Source organism: Hippoglossus hippoglossus, chromosome 6, assembly GCF_009819705.1.
Source record: "Hippoglossus hippoglossus isolate fHipHip1 chromosome 6, fHipHip1.pri, whole genome shotgun sequence".
NCBI classification, from domain to species: domain Eukaryota; kingdom Metazoa; phylum Chordata; class Actinopteri; order Pleuronectiformes; family Pleuronectidae; genus Hippoglossus; species Hippoglossus hippoglossus.
In genome coordinates, this window is record NC_047156.1 from 20,118,813 (window position 1) to 20,139,235 (window position 20,423).

General features: G+C 41.4%; 1 protein-coding gene across 13 annotated transcripts in view; it reads right to left on the reverse strand.

The window, feature by feature from the left end:
- LOC117763653 (transcription factor SOX-6-like) overlaps window positions 1-20,423 on the reverse strand; it is a 106,358-nt gene that overhangs the window by 23,814 nt on the left and 62,121 nt on the right. For 10 of the 13 annotated variants that reach the window (XM_034588970.1, XM_034588979.1, XM_034588966.1 and 7 more), the window contains 4 exons: window positions 17,315-17,487; window positions 14,063-14,131; window positions 5,407-5,527; window positions 4,242-4,324 (listed from right to left, as the gene is read on the reverse strand). In XM_034588970.1, coding sequence (XP_034444861.1) covers window positions 4,242-4,324; window positions 5,407-5,527; window positions 14,063-14,131; window positions 17,315-17,487 — 446 coding nt within the window. The remainder of the gene's footprint in view (window positions 1-4,241; window positions 4,325-5,406; window positions 5,528-14,062; window positions 14,132-17,314; window positions 17,488-20,423) is intronic. The other 3 variants (XM_034588978.1, XM_034588969.1, XM_034588972.1) reach the window with 1 other exon arrangement.

Below are 20,423 nucleotides of genomic sequence, written 5' to 3' on the forward strand. Positions count from 1 at the left end.
GCATTACTGAGACTAATAAGTAAAAGTCACTTTGAAACAGACAGCATCTCAGTCTGTGCACTGGACTGCTTGACTAAGACATTACAGAGGACTTTACAGTGCCTTGTTTAAATCCTAATTGACTCACCAAGAGACGTAGTCATTTGCTACATGACAGAAAAAAACAAGTCAATTGATTACAAATAAGGATTAATTACTAATGAATCAAATACCTATATTCATGTTAAACTCCCCCCATAATGCACTTTCCATATTGTGTTCTGTAGGTATTCAACGAGTTCACCAGTGCCTTTGGCTGTCACACATCTCCAACGTAACAAACAGCTCAGGTTCAAAGTGTCACAGTCGTAGGCAAAGGCCAGAGACAGATTTCATGCAAGATAAAGAAGTGATGAGTAAAGATACAAGAAGTAAAAACAAGTATGTTAGTGAGGCTCTGGGTAATATATATGCATATATATATATATATATATATCCACTAACAATCATTGTTAGAAAACAGGTTTTCAATGCTGTCAATTGTCCCTCACCTCCCAAAGGCAGAGCCCATAGAGAAAGCAGAGCCAGAGCTGAGAAAGAGAGAGGAAGTCCACTGTGGCACTATAGCGTAACCACATTGGCTACATGCAGGCCAAAGGGCTTTAAGATAGTGCAGAGTGTAGAACAAGAAATGAATGTTTCTGTTCTCATCAGATTTGTTATATTGGTTTTATCAGTTCATCATTAGTTCAGAGTTGATGAGATAAAGAGGCACACTTGACTAAGCTGTCATTGATGGATCACATTATACAGACTGTACATTTACGGTATGATAATCAATTGAAGCAATATGCTCCAGCGTTTAAAATATATTTTTGTCATTTAGCAATTCCATCCATTATCTATACCGCTTATCCTTGGAGGATCATGGGGGGAGCTGAGGCCAGGTTGGTGCAGGGATTTTCACCTCATAGCAAGAAGGTTCACTGTTCGAACCCCGGTACCGTTGAGGTCTTTCTGTGTGGAGTTTGCATTTTCTCCCCATATTTGCATTGATTTTCTCTGGGTGCACTGGCTTCCTCCCACAGTCCAAAGACATGTCGATTGGAGTTTGGGGTTAATTGGAGTCACTAAATTGACCGTAGGTGTGAATATGTATGGTTGTTTGTTTCTGTTTGTTGGCCCTACTGGTAACCTCTCCACGGTGTACCCCTCCTCATGCCCAATGTCAGCAGAATTTGGCGCCAGCTCCCCCACGAGCCTCAAAGTATAAGCAAATGGTTCAATTACCTGGAGGAAAACCTGTATCTGTCAGGTTCGTCCATATACTAACAAGCAGCTTGCAAAGAGATGCAGTTAGTAAGAGAGTGGTTAGGGTGACATGTTGATTCACTCCAAGCTGTTGGACTGGATATCAGAACACTATGTAGGGGTTTTAACTGTATCTGTGCAATTTAAATTCTGTTTCTTGCAATACTACAAGCGCAACTACACCGTATAAGATGCATGCACAACACAAGTACATAAATCCCATCATGATTGCGTCTGACAAAGATTCCTCAGATGATCGTCCTTTCTTCTCTCCTAAACACTTCCCCACACTCTCTGTCTCCCTCCGTTCCCCATGTCTCGTGCTCCATTCCAGTCGACGCCGCGATGAGGAGCTTCCTCTTTCATTCAGGTTTCTCTCTGCCTCTCATTATTCCACGTCTCAGGCAGTGTTTAGATGTGAATGAGTTTGCATCTCCGACATTATTCATCCTCTTACCTCTCACTCACCGTACGGCTCTTTTGATAATTTCAAAGCCTGGAGTGGAGATAGGCAGCGCCAAGACGCCGATCCCCTCGGCGCAGCACGGCGCCTTGCTAAGTCAATAGCGGCTAATGAGGGCATCAATAAGCGAAAACCACAATACGAAGTGAATAAAGTGAGATAAGGATTCTCATAACATCCAAAAGCCATGCTATGGTAATGGCTGACATGATGAGGCAACATTGTTTGCAAGTGAAAAAGCTTTTGAGGGCTTTTGTTCTTTGCTCTAATAGTAGGTACAGCGGGAGGTGTGACGGGCTCCTGTTGTGAAATTCCAAACCGCCTCCACCGAGCGAAGATTTCATTTTTCTTTTCTTTTATTTGGTTTTGCTTCTTTTTCTTTGCAAATATGCTCAATGATAACCATTATGGATAAGTGATATTCTCAAACCACAGGTGTCAAGCAGCAATAAACTATTTGATGAATTGGTGGGGCCAGGTGTTGTGCTGGTGGGGCGGAATTCCTCCGTGATTCATCACGAGAGCTTTTGTTTAACACAGCTGACAGGCAGCAGACAAGGGGGCTAGCATGTTAGCGTCGGCCTGTACGGCTTCATCTTTAACCAACGTGTCATGCTGTTTTATTGGGAAAAGTTAACTCCATTAAATTTCATTAAGAAGAAAGCCTGTGATCTGAGCTTGTTAATGCATGCTGGGGCTCCTCCAGCTTCCATATGTATTTCCCATCCATTTAACAGAGGTGTTTTGAGGAATTTACGAACCCCTTACTGCAACACGGAGCAGCTGACAATATTCCTTGGTTATAATATTAATAATGATGATAATAAAACTTCATTTCAATAGCGTCTTTCAAAACCAGAGTTTCAAGGTGTTTCACAAAACAAAATATGAATACAAAAGTGCAGAAGTAGCAAATCATAGAAAAGCCAGATAACACTGAGCAACACAATAAAACAAAATAGATTAAAAAAGGAACTAGAATAAAATAATAAAAGAACAAGATTAAAAAAACGATTAAATAAAAAAATATTTTAAAAACTATTAAATTGAATTAAAAACTATTAGAATACGAGTCTACACAGGTACGTTTTTCACTGCTTTTTCAACTGAGGCACAAAGAAGCACAAAAGGGAAGAACTTAACAATGACAAAGTGGGATTTTTGTTGTTTTGCTCATTGTCACTGAGTATCTGCACCTTCAAGAGGTCACCTGTCAATCAAACATATCCCTCTTCCTTGTTGGAGTTATCCCTGTGACACTAGCTTATTTAACTGTGCCGTCAAGATGTCTAACACTCCTTGTGAATAATACTTTTAATTGCAACTGAGTTTTTTTTACAAGGTAACATCCACCAGACATGCCTCATAACAGCCTTGTGCTCTAGATCTACGCCTACTCACATCCTCTACCATTACTCACAATAACTCCTCAATTCATGTGTCATTACTGCTCCCTTCATCTCTAGCAGACATTTTCTTATGTACAAATACTAATCAATGTTGTAAACACTGTTACTTTGCTTGGGGTCTCAGTTTCACGCGGCATCTATTGCACTTCTGTCCGTCCTGGGAGAGGGATCCTCACATGTGACTCTCTATGACGTTTCTACATTTCCCCCCACTTGTTAATAGGGGTTTTTGGTAGTTTTTGGTAGGGTGTCGCACCTTGTTAAGCCCTATGAGACAAATTTGGATTTGTGAATATGGGCTTTACTAATAAAATGTGATGATGATCTCACAGGCAAAACATAAAAGGTTTCATGCACCAGGTTTACGTAAACTTGTTCTTGGAGGTAGTTTTATTTTATGAAAATGTTGCAGGTTTTTTCCCACTTGAACTCAGTCCTTATCTCGACTGTCCTTTCTGTTTATCTTCCCACTTCTGCACAATTGTCTTGGGCTCTTGCGCGCTGGTTACACCCTCAGGATTAGAGGCATATGTACTCTGTCAGTGTACAAACCCTCACCCTTAAAGCTTTGTCTTTGTTCTCACTGCTGTTCTGAAACTCCATTTCTGCTGCAGCTGTTTGTTTGGTTGTGAAACCCTCACTCGAGTCATCATGGTAGATATTGAAGAGGCACTTCTTTAGTTTGCTTTGCTGACCTTTACTCTCACACAGTGTGGCCACAGCACAACAGCATAAAGTGGAGGAAAAAAACATTTTGGCTCGGCTGGGAGTTTTGTCTTTGACGAAAAAGGCAAGTTGCGGCTTTGGTCGTGTCTAAATGTGAGAATAAATAATAGTAACTTACACAAGATGAGAAGTGAATCAAAGTGAGATTGATGCATACAGTATATCCAACACTAACAGACAGATGTCATGAACTTCTAGCCCTTACTTTGTACCACTTCATCGTATCCAATTACATTTAAAGAGTCAGTTCACCACACTTGATTCCTCTATCTATCGAGGCAGAGAAGTTTGTGTTTTTCAGCCACTTTGGTGATTTCGATAAACTTTCATGAGACCAGCTGTTTCATTCTTACCTGTAGTTGTAACGGGCTCAGTCCAGATGCCGCTGCAGCTGCCATTGTCGATGGAATGAACTGCATGGGGTAATTATCACCTGCTGAGCAACGACAACAACACATACTGTAAAGAGAGGTGGCGGCAGATTAGTGCACAAGAACTAACCTGCTTCTTAGTTTCTACCAGCGCCTGTCCGTCTGCTGTCTGTCTGTCTCCCTCTGTCTCTGTCTTACTCACTCTTTGTTTCCTTCCTTGTTCCTCTCATGTTTTTATTCATGTCAAATGAAACACTGAGGGTCACAAGTGTTTTATTCAAAGGTTAGTAACGCTCATTGTCGGTCCATGTGGGTGCTTGAGGCCAGGACGAGCGGAGTTCAAATGCAGAGCTCCCTCATTGGGATGCACTCATATATTCATAGACCAGTACTGTGTATCACCCCTACTGTTTGTCCCTAAAAGGCTTTCCATGTCCGAGCCTTTGTTGAAAACAGGCTAAAGTCAGACCAAGGAGCGTGCACAATAATGGCTTTTTAATCCTCTCCTTCGTTTTTTCCTCGCACCCTCGTGGGAGTGTATGCTCACGCAGCAGGAATAAACATGGATTATTCTGTATGAAGTATGGAGGGTCAGTGCGGTGCAATACCAGGCGTGCACCTGGAGGAATGCATGGAAGACAGGAATGTGTGAGGGCCGACGAGAGAGGAGGAAAGCAGGTGGCGCAGAAGATCCTTGTGGATTTCTGGAACAAGCAACATTCATGCTATTCTTTGCGCTTTGTTTGTGGTTCTAGGAAAGTTTATGATTGGACTGTCTGCATCGCACTTATGTGTGCATTGTTAGGGAGGTGTAGCAGGAGAGCATGCTGGAGAGAGTGTGTGTGTGTGTCTGTGAGAAAGTGTGACATTCCATGTTGCAGATGTGTTGTGCAACAGACATGTTTTCATCACGCCATAAAATAGACATTCCAGCCCGAGCTGTGTCCAATGTATTGTTGCTGACTTGAACAAGCAGAGCTTATAAATCTCTCCGCTCATTTCCAGAACATTCCTCACCTGACACACCTCATTAACATAGACTGGGATTGCAGTGTTTTTGTGCATGTGTGTGTGTCTAAGGGGGAGACATAGAAAGAGTGTGTGTGTGTGTGTGTGTGTGTGTGTGTGTGTGTGTGTGTGTGTGTACCTGGCTTGTAGGACATGCCCTGTGGGAAGAGGAAGCCTTGCTGTGCAGCAGCGGCAGCAGCCAAGGACCGCTGGTCATGAGGAAACACTGGGATCATCAGCGGAGGCATGTGACCCTGGACCTGAGAGAGAAGGGGGGGGGGGGGGGGGGAGGGGGTTGCAGTCTTAATTTATAGCATTTGATTAAAAATTGTAAAATGTAAATGAACACTCAGCCCCCTGTAAAATACACACAGAAACAACATAAAAAACAATATTAACAGAGCAAAGATGAAAAAGAAAGATGGATCCCCCTTAAATACATGTGAAAAAAAAGCAAGGCTGGGGGGGGATGAAATTAAGGACCATTGTTGAAGAGATAACAGAAATTACAGAAGATGAAAAGAGAACAACAGACTTTGACGGAAGTCAAAAAAGTGGAAAGGAGATAGAGAGAAAAGAGAAGAAAAAAAAGAAAATGTTCATTGAAAATTTGTAAATGAATAGAAAGTATACAGAGGAAGTAAAGTGAGAAGGAAGAATGAAACAAAGAAAAGGATGAATGTAAGAAATATGGCACGAAAATAAATGAGAGAGCATGAAGACAGAAACAGAGAAAAATACTAAAGAATACACACACACACACACACACACACACATAGATGAGTCTAAGAATGAAATAATCAGCGGGGTTGAAGAGACAAAGTTAAACAACAAATGAAGACATGGATTCTTGAGAGACAAGTGAAGAAATGTGAAGCAAAAAGCCTTTAAAACAACACAGAGGCTAACAGCTGCCTTTCATGTCGGCTTGAAAGACTCATAAAAACTGTGGGTTCGACTGAGTTAAGGCGCTGTGGGCTCCAACTGAAGAGAGCATATCAAAGATGAGCCTGCGGGAGTCTGTTAACGCTGCCTGTCTTAACCGCCGGACTGCCTCACTCTCTTCCCTTCCATCCCTCCCTTTATCTCATCCTCTTCTCTTTTTAGTTTTTTTCCGTGCTGTAAAATTGTTTGTCTCGTACGTCTCCCTTTCTTGTCCTTTGCTCTGTCTCTATCTCTCGTGTGCGCTCTGCTTGTTTTGTTCTCTCCCTCTGACTTGTTAAATTCCTGTTAGTTTGGCAGATATCTCCGATTTTTCAAGAATGTTGAAGGAATTAAAAATTAAATTTGTTCAAATTAGGTGCTTTTGTGCTGAAGAAAGGACACACCGTCAGCTGACAAAACTTTCACATTTCAAATCAGTTATGTAGAAAAATGCATCACAAATGTGTTCAACTACAGCTGTCTATCACTTTCTCTCATACTGGAATATGTTCATGTTTTTATTCGCCTCCTGTTTTCTCCTTTCTCATCTAGTGATCTTTCCATTTCATTTTATTAATTTAAATTTGTTTTACTTTACTCTAGAATGTCTCACTGTTTCCTCTTGTGTCCTCTAGTCAAATTTGTACTCTCCTTTCTCTTTTCATTCATGTCTAATTCCTCCTCTTCTCTTTTAATCCTTTATTCCTACTCTCTATCTCGGATTTCATCCTTTCTACCTCGTGTCCCTCTTTGAGATGAACTCTCGGCGACACCTCCTTCCGTCTCTTTCTTTTTCCTTCTTCCGCTCAATGCTGTCCACCTCCATTCATCTCCTTTACTACCAATTCATTAACCACACGCCCCCCTCCCACTGTCCTCCTGGGACAGTTCATCATTAGTGGCCAAATTTACGCGATCAGCATGTTGTTGTGTGGTTACAGTATTTCACTGCATTTGTACTGCATGGGTTACGTTGCTGAGTTAGTTAAATAAGATGACCGCCCTCATGGGATGTTTATGGTGTGTGTGTGTGTGTGTGTGTGTGTGTGTTTGAGAGAGAGAGAGAGAGAGGCAGTGTCAAAAGATTTGTAGTAGAGGTTCAAAGAGCATAACTAAATAGAACAAGAGAGAGATGAACAGGGCCGTCCTTGACTTGTGTGTGTTTACTAAAATAATTAGTCGATCAACAAGAACAACAGAAAATTAATTAGCAGCAGTTTTGATAAACGTTACAAAAAGCCTTAGCGAATTCCAACTTCTCAAATTTCATGATTCATGTTTTGTCATTGAATTTCAGTTTACAATGAAAATGGTAATATGTCATTTTTTAAATATTTATAAGATCTTTAGTAAAAATGTATTGATAGGTCGTACCAACTGAAATGCTATGCATCCTACTTACAATATTTTATTGCAAATTTTGAAATTCCTCCTTATATATATTTTATTCATAGAGCATCCTCTGTACCTTTATTTCAAAAAGCCAAATATACTGTCCATGTTGAGACTTTAAATGATTTGCAAATGCACATGTAATGCCAAGACCTCTTCTTTTTTTATGCACTACTGTAAATAGAATTATGCAGACTGTTAAACATAAATCATGCAACTACAAACTCCTCTATTTGTCTTCATGTTCTGTCCAGTGAGAGTAAATTCAATTTTTACTTTGCAGGTTTTATTTTTGAAATCAAATGATTTGACTCTGAAACTAGATTGTGCTTAAAGAAAAATCCCTTAAAAGAAAAGAGCAATATGTGTATCTGTAGTCTTGTCCTGTACATCTATCTTCATGAGGACCAGTCAGAGTTTCTGACTGTAAAAGGCAAGATGCTTTGGTCGGTCTTCATTCCATCAAAGAGCTGTTTTAGGCTTATGACTTGGTTTTAAGGTCAAAGTCAATATGAGATTGTGTGTGTGTGTGTGTGTGTGTGTGTGTGTGTGTGTGTGTGTGTGTGTGTGTGTGTGTGTGTGTGTGTGTTGTGCTGATGTCTCTGCCACAATGTTTCAAACATCTGTATTATCCACAGTTTATTTTCTTGGTAAGTGTGCAGCTACACGGGTTCATCACCTGACTAGCTATTCAGACAATATTGTTTAAGTCATACTCCCAAAAAAGCCAGATAGCCCTGGAGGGCCTCATCTCGCTCACACACACACACACACACAAACTGGACGTTCAGGGTACTTTCGGGGCATTCCCCCAAACACACACACACACACACACACACACACACACACACACACACACACACACACACACACACACACACACACACACACACACACAGACGTCTTGTGACATGCAGAAAAGAGAATGAAGAGAGAAGAAAAACGAGTCTGTGTGTCCGAATGACAAAAAAAAAGAAGAAGAAGAGAGAAGTGGGGTGTGTAAAGGGGGGGGGGGTGTTATAGAGTGGGACAAAATGCTCCCATTCATTGTATTCCTCTGGGAACACTGGGACTGACTGGGGCTGCTTCACTAGCACAAACACACAAAGATCTCCTTTTACCAACGGGAGGGGGGATGGTGGATGAATGGACTGGTGAAGGTGGTGCTGCAGGGGCCCCCGCTCAGCACAGCCCCTAAGAAAACACAAGTCCCCCTTCCTCCAACTGCCCACCAGACACAGCGATGTACACACCTAGGCACAAGGAACATGTGTACACACGCAGACACAGAGTCAGAATTAATGGTCCTCTTGTGTATGGGCAGCAGGGTCAGGGGCCAACGAGTGTGTGTGTGGTGTGTCTGTATGTTGGTGTGTTTGAGAGAGAAAGAAATGTCTGGTTGTGCAGTTGGCAGGTAAGTGCACACATGTGGATGTGTGGACCTTCTCTTGAGGTAACAAACTGCCAGCTCCCACAGGTAAATAATGATTTGTTTCACTCTGGAGCCAACTGAAGAAGGAATCGTCAGATCCAGAAATGGGATAATCTAATGGCTTATTGGTTCTTTTAGAGTGGAGCAGAAATAATAACAAAATAATACAAATAATAGAAAAGAATGAAGCACCTAGTTCATGATACATTCCAGTTAGAATAAGGACAAAAACATTATGGTGCCAGTTACTCTTTGTACGGTGACAGGAGAAATGTCACAATGTTGACGACTTGGTTCTTCAACTGCCTTTACCTGCCTGCTGACATTTTGGAATATTTCTTCCATCCACTGACTCGCTTCACTTCAGAAGATGATTGATCATTTATGGGTCTCTGTGCTGTGTTAAATCACATTATTAACCTGACTGAAGTAAAACTATTTCAAGTACACACCTCTGGAAAAAAGTCCACAATATGTAATAAGCCAATGATCCATTAAAGGTTTGGTCTCATAACTCAGTATAAAGTGAAAGGGACAATAGCGTTGAATCATCACCGGTGACGGCAGTTGGATTAACAGCTTTGTCCCCATAGGCCATGCTGCAGTCTCCAAGATTTGAGGAGGTGCGTCACATTAGGAGTGCGGCCGGGAGCTTGCATGTTGTTTCCTTTGACATTTGCAGGGTTGTGCACATGAGGAAAATGAGGAAATGACCTAAACTTTAGCACAAACGCAATCTGCCAATTTTAATCTGGAACGGTTTTGACTTGTTTCAGGTGCACTCTGATGACTTTTTGAATGGTATCAAGGCTGAGGTTTTTTTTAATTTGTTTGCTGTTTCTCTCTCATCTAGTGGCCAGAATTTGCTTAATGCAGCTTTAAGAATGACATACCTTCAAATAATTACACTTCTTACTTTGTCTCCATCTTGCTCCACCCATGTGAAAACAAAGACATTAGAGTGATTTTAATTGAAGCACACAGAGTTTCACTATGCTTATAGCATTTTATTTCCCACAGACTAACACACAGGTTAATACACTGGAATGAGAGTCATTCGCCATAGCTGGTGAGTCCAATCGACGTTATGGGCCGTCCATGGCTTTCCGAGTCATTGTGTCTGAAGCTGGATTTGCTGACAGAGGAGCTGCCTGTCTATCTAATGACAAATTGCATGCTCCATTAGTTCTTCTGCATGTTTGTGAGTGTGTATCTGTGCATGCATGTGTATGTGAGTGGATGGTTGTGTTTGTGTCTATTTGTTTAAACAAAGGTTCAGCAACCCAGACCATTCACCTCAGCTAGCATCAGCATTTTATTGACAAGAGAAAATCCTGAGTCTTCGTATTAGCTATGAGGACATGAAAGAAGTTTACCTACAAGACTTGTGGGATTCTGAATCTACCATAATATGCATCTCATTTAACTCTAACACACTTCCAGGTCTCTATCAAAAGCTCAGATTAAGACTTCTGGTCAAAACCTATATGTACCTGAACTAGTCACAACGTCAACAGCTAAAAGAGTCAGCTTATAGAATTTCAACAGGGGGCAGCAAACTACATCAGCCACATACGAAAGTAATACAGTAGGATTCAATACAAAAATAAAAATAATAAGAAAACAACACTGGGGCAAGAACTCAAAAGAGAAAAAAGAGGAAAGCCAGCGAAGGAGGAGACAGAGGAGTTATAAATGAAGAACAGAGAGAGGGAGGAGGAGGAGGAGGAGTGCGGCTTTGCAGTCATTAATTAGCCCGTTAGCTAGGGCCCGGGCGGTGCGGTTAGGGCCTGCGCCTTTGTGGGCCCGAAGGAAATGGGCCACATATGAGAGCCATTATAGGAGCTGACTTAACAAAGACACATGCCTGTCAGCCACCAGGCTGGGCTGGGCTGCTCAGCCTACAGCACACAAAGGACCCACCACCAGTGTGTGTGTGTGTGTGTGTGTTTGCATGTGTGTTTGTGCACATGTGCAAATGTGTTTTTTATGTGTACATGCATATGTGTGTGTGTCCGGGAATGTCCATGAGCTGTCCATATTTGTATGCATTCATTTAAACTGTCTCTACTTTGTCAATGTCAAATGCCTATTATATTACTTATTTGTGAGCATGCTTGCATGTATGCACATTTGATGTAGGAGCATCTTATGTTTCTTCTTATTGCTTTCTGGTGCATGTGTTTCTGCGTGTGTGTGTGTGTGTGTGTTTGTGTGGGTGTGTGTGTGTGTCTTTGTGTGTAACGATATCTATCAGAATGGGGCCTTCGGAAGCGTTTCTTTAACCCGTGGACATCCCCCGCTGGCTCTCCACACCATTTAAAACCACATGACAGGAAACCTGGGTCACTTTGAACTCTGTTCCCCCCCGACAACACTGCACTCGCTGACAAACACACTGACACCATCCGTGGACAGAAAGGAAGGAGAGAATGTGGCGAGAGGTAGAAACAGAGAAATGTGCTAAAAACAGCGTCCCACTGGGTTTTTATTGTCTCCATTCATAAATCAGATACAGATAATACTCACATATTAACGCTGAGCTATAAAACTTTCAAAAATTTATACTGCACACACTGGCAGTTGCAGCAAATAACTTTTTTTTGTTTTCATATTTCTTCCATCTGGACAACATTTTGTATTTCAAATGGAGATGTGAACAACAACTGGCACCTCTAAAAAGTGGTTTTACCACACTGAAGCCCATTCTTTTCAGCTGAAACAGTAGCATTTGGTCAGCTCCTCAGAGTAATGGCCTAAGAGGAGCTCAGGTCTGGATTTGATAAGTGGAAACAGACTGGTGCAGCGCTGGCTGTGTGTTTAAGGCCAACACACATCCGACACAGCGTAAACAGCCTGTACCCCAGTGACTAAGCCCTGGAGCTTAGCCATAATAATTCTAAACCTCTGTACAGTAGATAGACCATATGCTTCTTACTAAGCTGATGCATTTGTATGCCAAGAAGTGCTATTGTTATAAAAACAACTTAAATAACGTGAAGTTTGCTCACATCCAGCTGTGATGTTTATAATACTTAGCAACCTTACAATTAAAGCAAATTCCTTCTTTTCATCACTTTTGTTAATTCATTTCTGTACCATAACCGAGTGCCAGATTGAAGCAGTTCTGGCAGCTTTAGATTAAATCCAACATGAACATAAGTGTGAAACATGAGATGCCGTGCAATTCCAGGTTTCACCTGAATTTATATCACATGGTTATGAAGCTCTACATGATAACAAGCTGCTCTGTGGAGCTATTTTCTGCATATCCCTTCATCCTCAAAACCAAATACGACACAGTATCCATGCTTCACAGCGTGGAAGAGGATCCGTGTATAGGAGCTGGTTTTTATGGTCTCTCTCTCCCCTGGGGCTCAGAGGCCTAATGAAGTCCAATCCGAGCTTTATTAAGATCCAAGGGTGGGGCCTCTTAATAAAAAAAAGAAGTAGAGAAGGGGAGGGGGGACAAGCCCTCGTTAACTGCATCGCAACTCCGGAGCAAAGGGAGATCCAAGGCTTCCGATCAATGGAGATAAACAGAGTGCGGGATGAGACCGAACTAGGCACAGCTGCAGGTGGATTCAGATTGTGACACAAATTGATTTAATTCAGTAGCAATCCAACCACTTAAAAAAATAAACAAATGAAATACAAGCTGGCCAACGTCCCACGTGGCTATCAGGTACACGGCACAAATTTCCTAGCCTTTGACTCACAGCTGGTGGTAATTTCTGAGTGAGTATTAATGTATATACAGAGCAACGGATCACGCATCTCACTGCATAAGGTGGCTCAGTGAAACAGATGTAGGGATTAAAAAAGGGAAGGATGTGGAATCTTTAGAAGGGAATTGCAGGTGAATAAAAATACAGGCAATCTTTCTTCTGTCTGAATGTGTCTGTCTATTAGGAAATAGATTGTTCCAGTCCTCCCTTTTCTTGTCAAACACACATAATTGTTTATCGTAAATAAAACACTAGACAAGGCAGAGCTCAGAGGGGAAGGTGCATGTAAAGGAAAAATAAAGCATTTGATTGACACAGACGCAGAGAGAGGGATGCATGGCAGAGAAAAGAGAGGAAACACATGGTCATAAATAGAAAACTGGCAACAACAAAAAAAAGAAAGAGAAGGAGGAAGCCCAGAGGAGGCTGTAATATCGATCGCAGGGTGATCAATGCAAAAGTAAACGATTCCGTAAATGATTTAGATCAGTTACTGGGTCACCGCTATGTGTGTGTTTGTGTGTGTGTGTGTGTGTGTGTGTGTGTGTGTGTGTGTGTGTGTGTGTGTGTGTGTGTGTGTGTGTGTGTGTATCTAAATGTTTTTGTATAAATGCAAGGTTGTTGTGGTGTAATTGTCCCACCTTACAATAAGAGACAGAACATAAATGAACAGGCCACGACCACTTATGTTGTTGTCATTTTCCAATCACACAAGAGACCCAATAATAATGGAGGAAAAGAGGAAACAGACGTCATCATCCAGACGGAGGACAAAATTGGGGACGATGGGGAAGAAATGAGGAGAGTCTGCAAAGGGCAGAAGTACTCACCTCCAAAAATGTGAGGAATGTATGTGTGTGGGTGTACTTGTACTTATATCTTTGTGAGGACCACTTAGCATGGGCCTTACAGAGTGAGGACATTTTTGGAAAGTGAGGACATTTTGACCTGTCCTCACTTTTTCAATGGGCTGTTTGAGGGTTAAGTCTTGCTTTTAAGGTTAGGTTTAGAATTAGGGTTAGGGTTAGGCATTTAGTTTTGATGGTTAAGGTTAGGGTGGGCGGCTAGGGAATGCACTATGCCAATCAGTGTCCTCACTCAGATTAGAGTACAAGAATTTGTGTGTGTTAGTCATTGGGGAAAACTTGACCAATTGATGAGACAAGCTGTGTCCCCAGAGGGAAAACACAGGTTTAAGGTAAGGTCAGTGGTTAAGGTAAGGGTCTCCGGGAAATTAATACAAATCTTTGCAACGTCACACCAAACTGTGTGTGTGTGTGTGTGTGTAGTTGGGCAGGAAGGTGTGTGTGCCTACTAACCTGGATCTGTTGTTGGAGAATGTTGATCTTCTGCTGCTGCTGCAGGAGCTGCTGCTGTTGTCTGGCAATCTGCACACACACACAGTGTGAGAAAATGGCCTTTAATATGATAACAGAAAAAATCAGAATGAATATTGGAAATGGTGCTTCCACACATACCAGACCTCATTGAGACCTTTGTTTAGCAGAGCTTTGATGTTCTGACATTAAATCTTTTTCAGGTATACTCCACCAGTGACTGAGAAGGCAACATTATGATCAAATTAAGAAATATATATTTTGGAGGCCACATACTTCACTGACCATTTAATGCTTTTTTATTGTTTGGATGAACTACCAAACTAAAACCATCTCTGACCACATACGCATTTTGGCTCCGTATCAGTTTCAATCTCTGTCCACACTAACATGCCTGAAAACGCATGTCATGAGACCGCTCGCACATAATGATTACGCACGTGACGGAAAAGATTATTTGCAGAATTATCGCAGAGTGCTTGTATAATAGCTTGTCTCCTACACATGTAAGTAGCTGGAGCATTGTAAAATGTAGAATTTAGAAACAGCTATTGGCAAAGACAACAGTGTCAGCAATGCTTGTAATTGATGATCCATGTTGCGTCCTACACTGGTACCTGAGGCCAATGCAGGTTGTTTTCGTTTTTCTGTGGCAGGAGTCTGAAAACACCCAATCAGCAAGCGGTTGTGGGTGTGCTCCATTCCAAACATCTCCGTTTATGCCCCTCCAGAACAAAACGCCTTGAAGTTTTCAAACTAAAACAGGCCCAGCAGCTTTTCCAAACTTTTCTGTTAAACTCCGGAGTAGTGTGGAAGCCAGTCTTATCCGAGTTGATCAAAACGCAGAGGTATGACTGTAGCCTAAGACTCTCACAGCACTTGGTTTAAGGAAAAGATTGTCTGATTTGATGAAGAAAAGGTGACTTCAGCCCCAACCTGTACGTTTACAAAGAAAAACAACAATATTTCCCTAATCTCTACCTCAGTGCTTTACTTGCCTACTCCTAACCGCAGATTGACCTCTGGATGTGAACCCTGTCCTCTGGTGTAACAGTCGTGTGCCTTGTACGGCTCCACCACCCGCTTCAATCAATTTTTGGCGCCTCTGCAATCATTAATAAATGTACTGCCTCGTTCAGTCAAAAACATGTTGCCTCTGATCATAATCCAGCCGGCGACTATATTTCCTACGAAACATATTGTAGTTGTTATTGCAGTTCAGTTGTGTAGAGCATAGGCGACAGTGCTGGTGTGACGGAGGGTGCAGCTAATTAATGCAATAAGCGGTGCAAAAGGTTCCTGAACAAATCTCTTCACTGACAATGAATCTGTGAGACTGACATGTTTACGGCCAACCACCAACATCCAGCTCGCCTCTGGGATACACAGACACCCGTCAGCACTCATCAACAGGGAGGAGGGGGCTCAAAGCTCTTTCTTCTTTTGTTGTTTTGATGGGAGATTGTCTTATGGAAAACATGTGAAGTCAAATGTTAAAGGGTTGAGTTGCATCCAGCGACAGGTAGCGGGGACCGGTCACTCATGTGAAGTTAAAATCCCTAAAGGGGCAAGGCGACATCTATTTGATCCTGCCCACTGCAAGTCAGAAAAGTAAAGCAGCTGCCTCTCTCTCTCTTTTTTTTTTCTTGAGGAGTCGTTTAGTATATTTATTCTGAAATGTAATTACAGGCTGCTGAATGGGAGGCGGCGCCCCATTTGCACACATGTCATATTTCATTAAAGGCAGATTTCTTAGGGTTTGTCTGTAGGGCATTATCCTATCAAGTCTCAACAGCAAAATGACTGGCTGATATTGGAATCTGTCTTTCTTTTCACCCTCTCCGTCTTCCCAGGTCCTTTGTGAAGCCGTGAAAGGTGGAATGTGTTGTGATGGGAGGTGTGAACTTGTCCAAACAGAGCCTGTCGTATGCCGACCTACAGTAACGTGTCGGCAAACGACGAAAACAAAGAGCAGCTCACCTAAAGATCTCTCTCTCTCGTTCTCTGTCACATGATATTTTTTTTCCTATCTCTGTCTGACACCTGAAGACATGAATCAGCGGCAGTAACTTTTGAAGTCACGCACACACAAACAACACCCGCATCAACATAGTTTAAGGAAAATGTTGCTATTACTTTAACAGCACTTTCGACCATCATCACTGTCAGTTAAGTTGACATTTTGTAAACAGAAAGGAAGGAACAACACTCAAACAAAGTCTAACAATGTCAGGCAATCACACAGGTTACACACAGAGTTTATCTCCATTATCGAAACCAGTGGTTCCTAACCTGGAGACCATGTGTCATGTGACACCGGATGAGTACCAGTGTACCAAGAGTAGTGTATACTTTTATTTTTGTCTGGGTCTTAACAATCTAAAAAGAGAGTATTAATCTTTACACCTAATAGACAGCGGTTTACAAGAAGACAATGCTTTATACTAAGTGGTTACAAGCAGTACAGGTTAAGAAAAACGGATCGTATCCTTCTATTGGGAGGTAAAGGCAGTAGTGACAATGTTGAGTACTGGTTAATGGTGACATAGCAGGTTGTTCTGCAACACCTAATGGCTGGCAACCCATTTAGAATGGATGCAACATAAGCATGTATATACCTTTGAGACCGGTTGCGACGTTTGCATTTCTCCCTTTGGAGTCAGATGAGATGTATGCGTCTCATCCACGATGTCTTTGCTTTCAAGACATGGGACTGATGAAATACATTGTGATTAGCTGAAATACTTGCGTAAAGGCGCTAACATTACGGGAAAAGTTTTTACAGTAGCATTACAGACAATGGCTAATGATCTAAGCGAGGTGAGCAATATTGAAGTGGATTATAGCTTTTATATTTTTCATTGACAAAAACAATGATGAAGAAAATAATAAAGAAGAAAAAAATGATGGCGAAGATTTAGAGCAAGACTATGTATCTGCTGATCCGCTGACCAAGGCTCGGTCAGTTTGAGGAGGAGGACGAAGAAGAAGGGGGGTTTTAGGCAGCTGCTTTCAAATAATGCTTAGGTATTAGAGTGCATTTATACTTAGAGCCTTAGATATTAATCGGCTGAAAAAGACAGAGGCGACAATGAGATTATTTTCCTTTATCATGATTTGATGTGGATTTTATTCCTTCTTTCTCATTACTATCGATAATACATTTACCAACGCCACCCAATGACACTCACAAACACACACAGCCTCACACACATCCTCCAGCCCTCCCTGTACCTGCTCCTGCTGCTGCCGGGCCAGCTCCATCTGTTGCCTTTGCTTCTCCAGCTGCGAGGCCGCCATCTTTTTCTGCTCATCATGGGCGGCGAGGAGCTGCTCCCTCAGGTTGATCAGCTGACCAATCATGGTGGAAAGTTGGTGCTCCTTCTCCTCAAGAGACTCTGGCGTACCTGGACAGGAGATTATAGGGAAGTAGAAGGATTAAGTTTTGTTGTTCATGCCATGATAAGTCAGCTTGTTATCTTTTTAAATGGCATATTTGATGTTGACAACCACAATTCAAATTCAAAAACTTAAGTAGATAATGGGTGAATTACCATTTTTCGGTGAACTATCCCTTTAACACTGTATAAAGGGGGCATCAGTTTTTACTCAGTACAGAAAGAGAATAACCACAAAATCACACTTTCTCTGTTAAAGTGATTGTTAGCAGAACAACTATTGATTCACTTTGCACTGAAAACCTTTTTTTAACTACAAAACAACATTAAGAAGAAGACATTTGGTTGAGGTCCAAGATGATGGGTCGGGACTTCAACAGGTTTTCTCCTTCAGCTTCCATAACTTTGAAAAATTTTCATTCAAACCAAATTCCCACGCCACAGTTACTTTCAACACCTGCACACATGTTTGGCCAGCACAAACTGAAAAAGACCTCGTTCCCATAATTCCCATAAATCATCTGGCTTGTAGCTACATCTCAGTACTTATTATCCTCTGCCTTGTCTCTACATGCCATCAGTGTTTATCACTTAGTGTCTGCTCGCAAGAACAATAAAATCAGTTTGGCTTAACCTTTGAAAATAAGTAGGTGTCTCAGGCTTTTGTCGGGTTTACGACGTAGACATTCTTGGGAGGGTTTAGGTAGACGGGCTCACGTTAGACGCTGTCCTATGACTGGATTACCTCGCAGGTAACCTATCATGACAGGCAGAGATAGCAACACCAACATTTTCCTTTTATTTCAATGCCAGCTAAATTATAAACTGTTATTTTATGTTCACTACACTTCACTCTTCCTCAAAATATACAACCAGCTTTTTCCCAGATATATGGGCTTTCTTTCTTCAAGAGTGTGGTCTTTCAGTTTGAGGGCAGGACTTATTGATTTAATGTTCATGCTTTGACTCGCACTCGAATAGCTCCCGCTTGTTCTCAGATTTGCTCTGCGTGTGCTCAAACTTTGAACTTGCACTCAGATATTTTGTTGCTTGGACCGATTTCCTGAGCTGCAACTTCACCTCTCCTTGTAATAACACGCTTCTGTGCACACGTGAAACGTCTGCAAAATAGAATGCTAGGTTTAATGTTGACGAGTAAAATTGTGCTGTTGTCATTGCAGCAAGCACACACAGGGGCTATTTGAATGTGAGCGCAAAGTTCTGAGTGAAAGCTTTACATAATCTGAATTAGGGCTGCAACAACTAATCCAATTAATTGATTTTTAATCGATTATAAAATAACTAATTTAGCCATCGTTTAGTCAGGTCTGTTTATAATACACAGCAAACACTCTGGAAACCTCTCCCGAGGTGGGGGCAGTAAACCAGCCAATCCCGTGCCTTGTGTCGCTCACGTGACGATGCATCTCCTCTCAGGAGTAAACGTTTGAAAAATGGCGGAGAAGAACGCCGCTAACGATACAGCGGAGACAAGTTGTTAAAAGTGCAAGAACAAGTCTTCAAGAAGATTGTTAGCGGCAAACTGTGTAAAGCTTATTTCACAGTGAAGAGCAGCACAACATCACGGTGGTTTGAACCTGAGGAGAAACCCTGTTTGCTCATCTTCTTCTCTTGGTTTACTGGTGGATCGTTAACAACTTAAGGTTCATACCCCAGTGATGTTGTGCTGCTGTTTCATGTGAAATAAGCTTAACACAGGTTTTCTTTCAGGGTTTTAACGTAAAATGTTGACACGACTGTCGCTTCCCCGACTCAACAAGGTGAGAGAGAGAGAGAGCAGCGGTGGTCGAGAGACCAAATGGCTGAATGAAGCGAGGGAGCGCGAAACACAAAGCAGTGAAACAAAGACACAAATTTAATTTTCTATTTGTTTCACAGCGGTTATGTTCAAAAGCACAAAAACAACCTGCTGGAAGATTTTTATGTAAATACATGAATTCAGTTCAGAGCTGTGTTGAGCGTGATGATCCACAATTAACTTAACAGATATCAGTGACGTCATACTTTCACACATAATTCTAAATATTCAAAACAATATCTTTGATTCTGTTTTAACTACTCAAAACTCAAATTTTCATCATATGTAATTACATAGAAAGATTCAAACTAATTCATGCGTGTTATTTCAATGTAGAAATCTACAATTCAGTAGAATTATATTATATTATAGTATACAATAATCTTTCATTCCAGTTTCCGATATACACAATTGAATTCTGACCAGTCATTAATACAACACTATACTGACTAGTTTAAACTTAATTTCAGGTATCTTGAATTTTGATGAATTTAAGACATCTTGAACTTGGATTATGACAAGTCAGAAATAAATTGTAGATATCTGAAACTGGAAATATAGTCATAATTAAATTTATGTATTTATTACATGTAAAAACAGCATTGTACAAGAAGAACTGCTGGAAAGGTTAAAATTTAGCTTTTTGTCCTTTTATCCGCTTAATCGATTATAAGACAAAAATAATCATTAGTTGCAGCCCTAATCTGAATGTGAAAACAACACGTCTTGATCTCAAACTGAAAGACCACACTCTCGATATTAAACAAAAACCCGTCCTAGCATCACTTCACATTATTTCATCAAAAACTGGAGCATATTATGAGTTGTTGATCACTATACTGTGTATTTATTTCTTTTTCTACCTTTGTGCTCTTTGGTGTTTGTGCTCTCTTTACGTCTTTGGAGTAATTTACATGAACTAATGTTAAGGCAACACAACACTAACTGACCCTGACACTACTTCTGTTGTTGCTGTTGCTGTTGCTGTTGCGTGTGTGTGTGTGTGTGTGTGTGTGTGTGTGTGTGTGTGTGTGTGTGTGTGTGTGTGTGTGTGTGTGTGTGTGTGTGTGATTCTTCTTGTTTAAACCACTCGTGGTTTGCAGAGTGTGTGAAAGAGTTTTCTGCT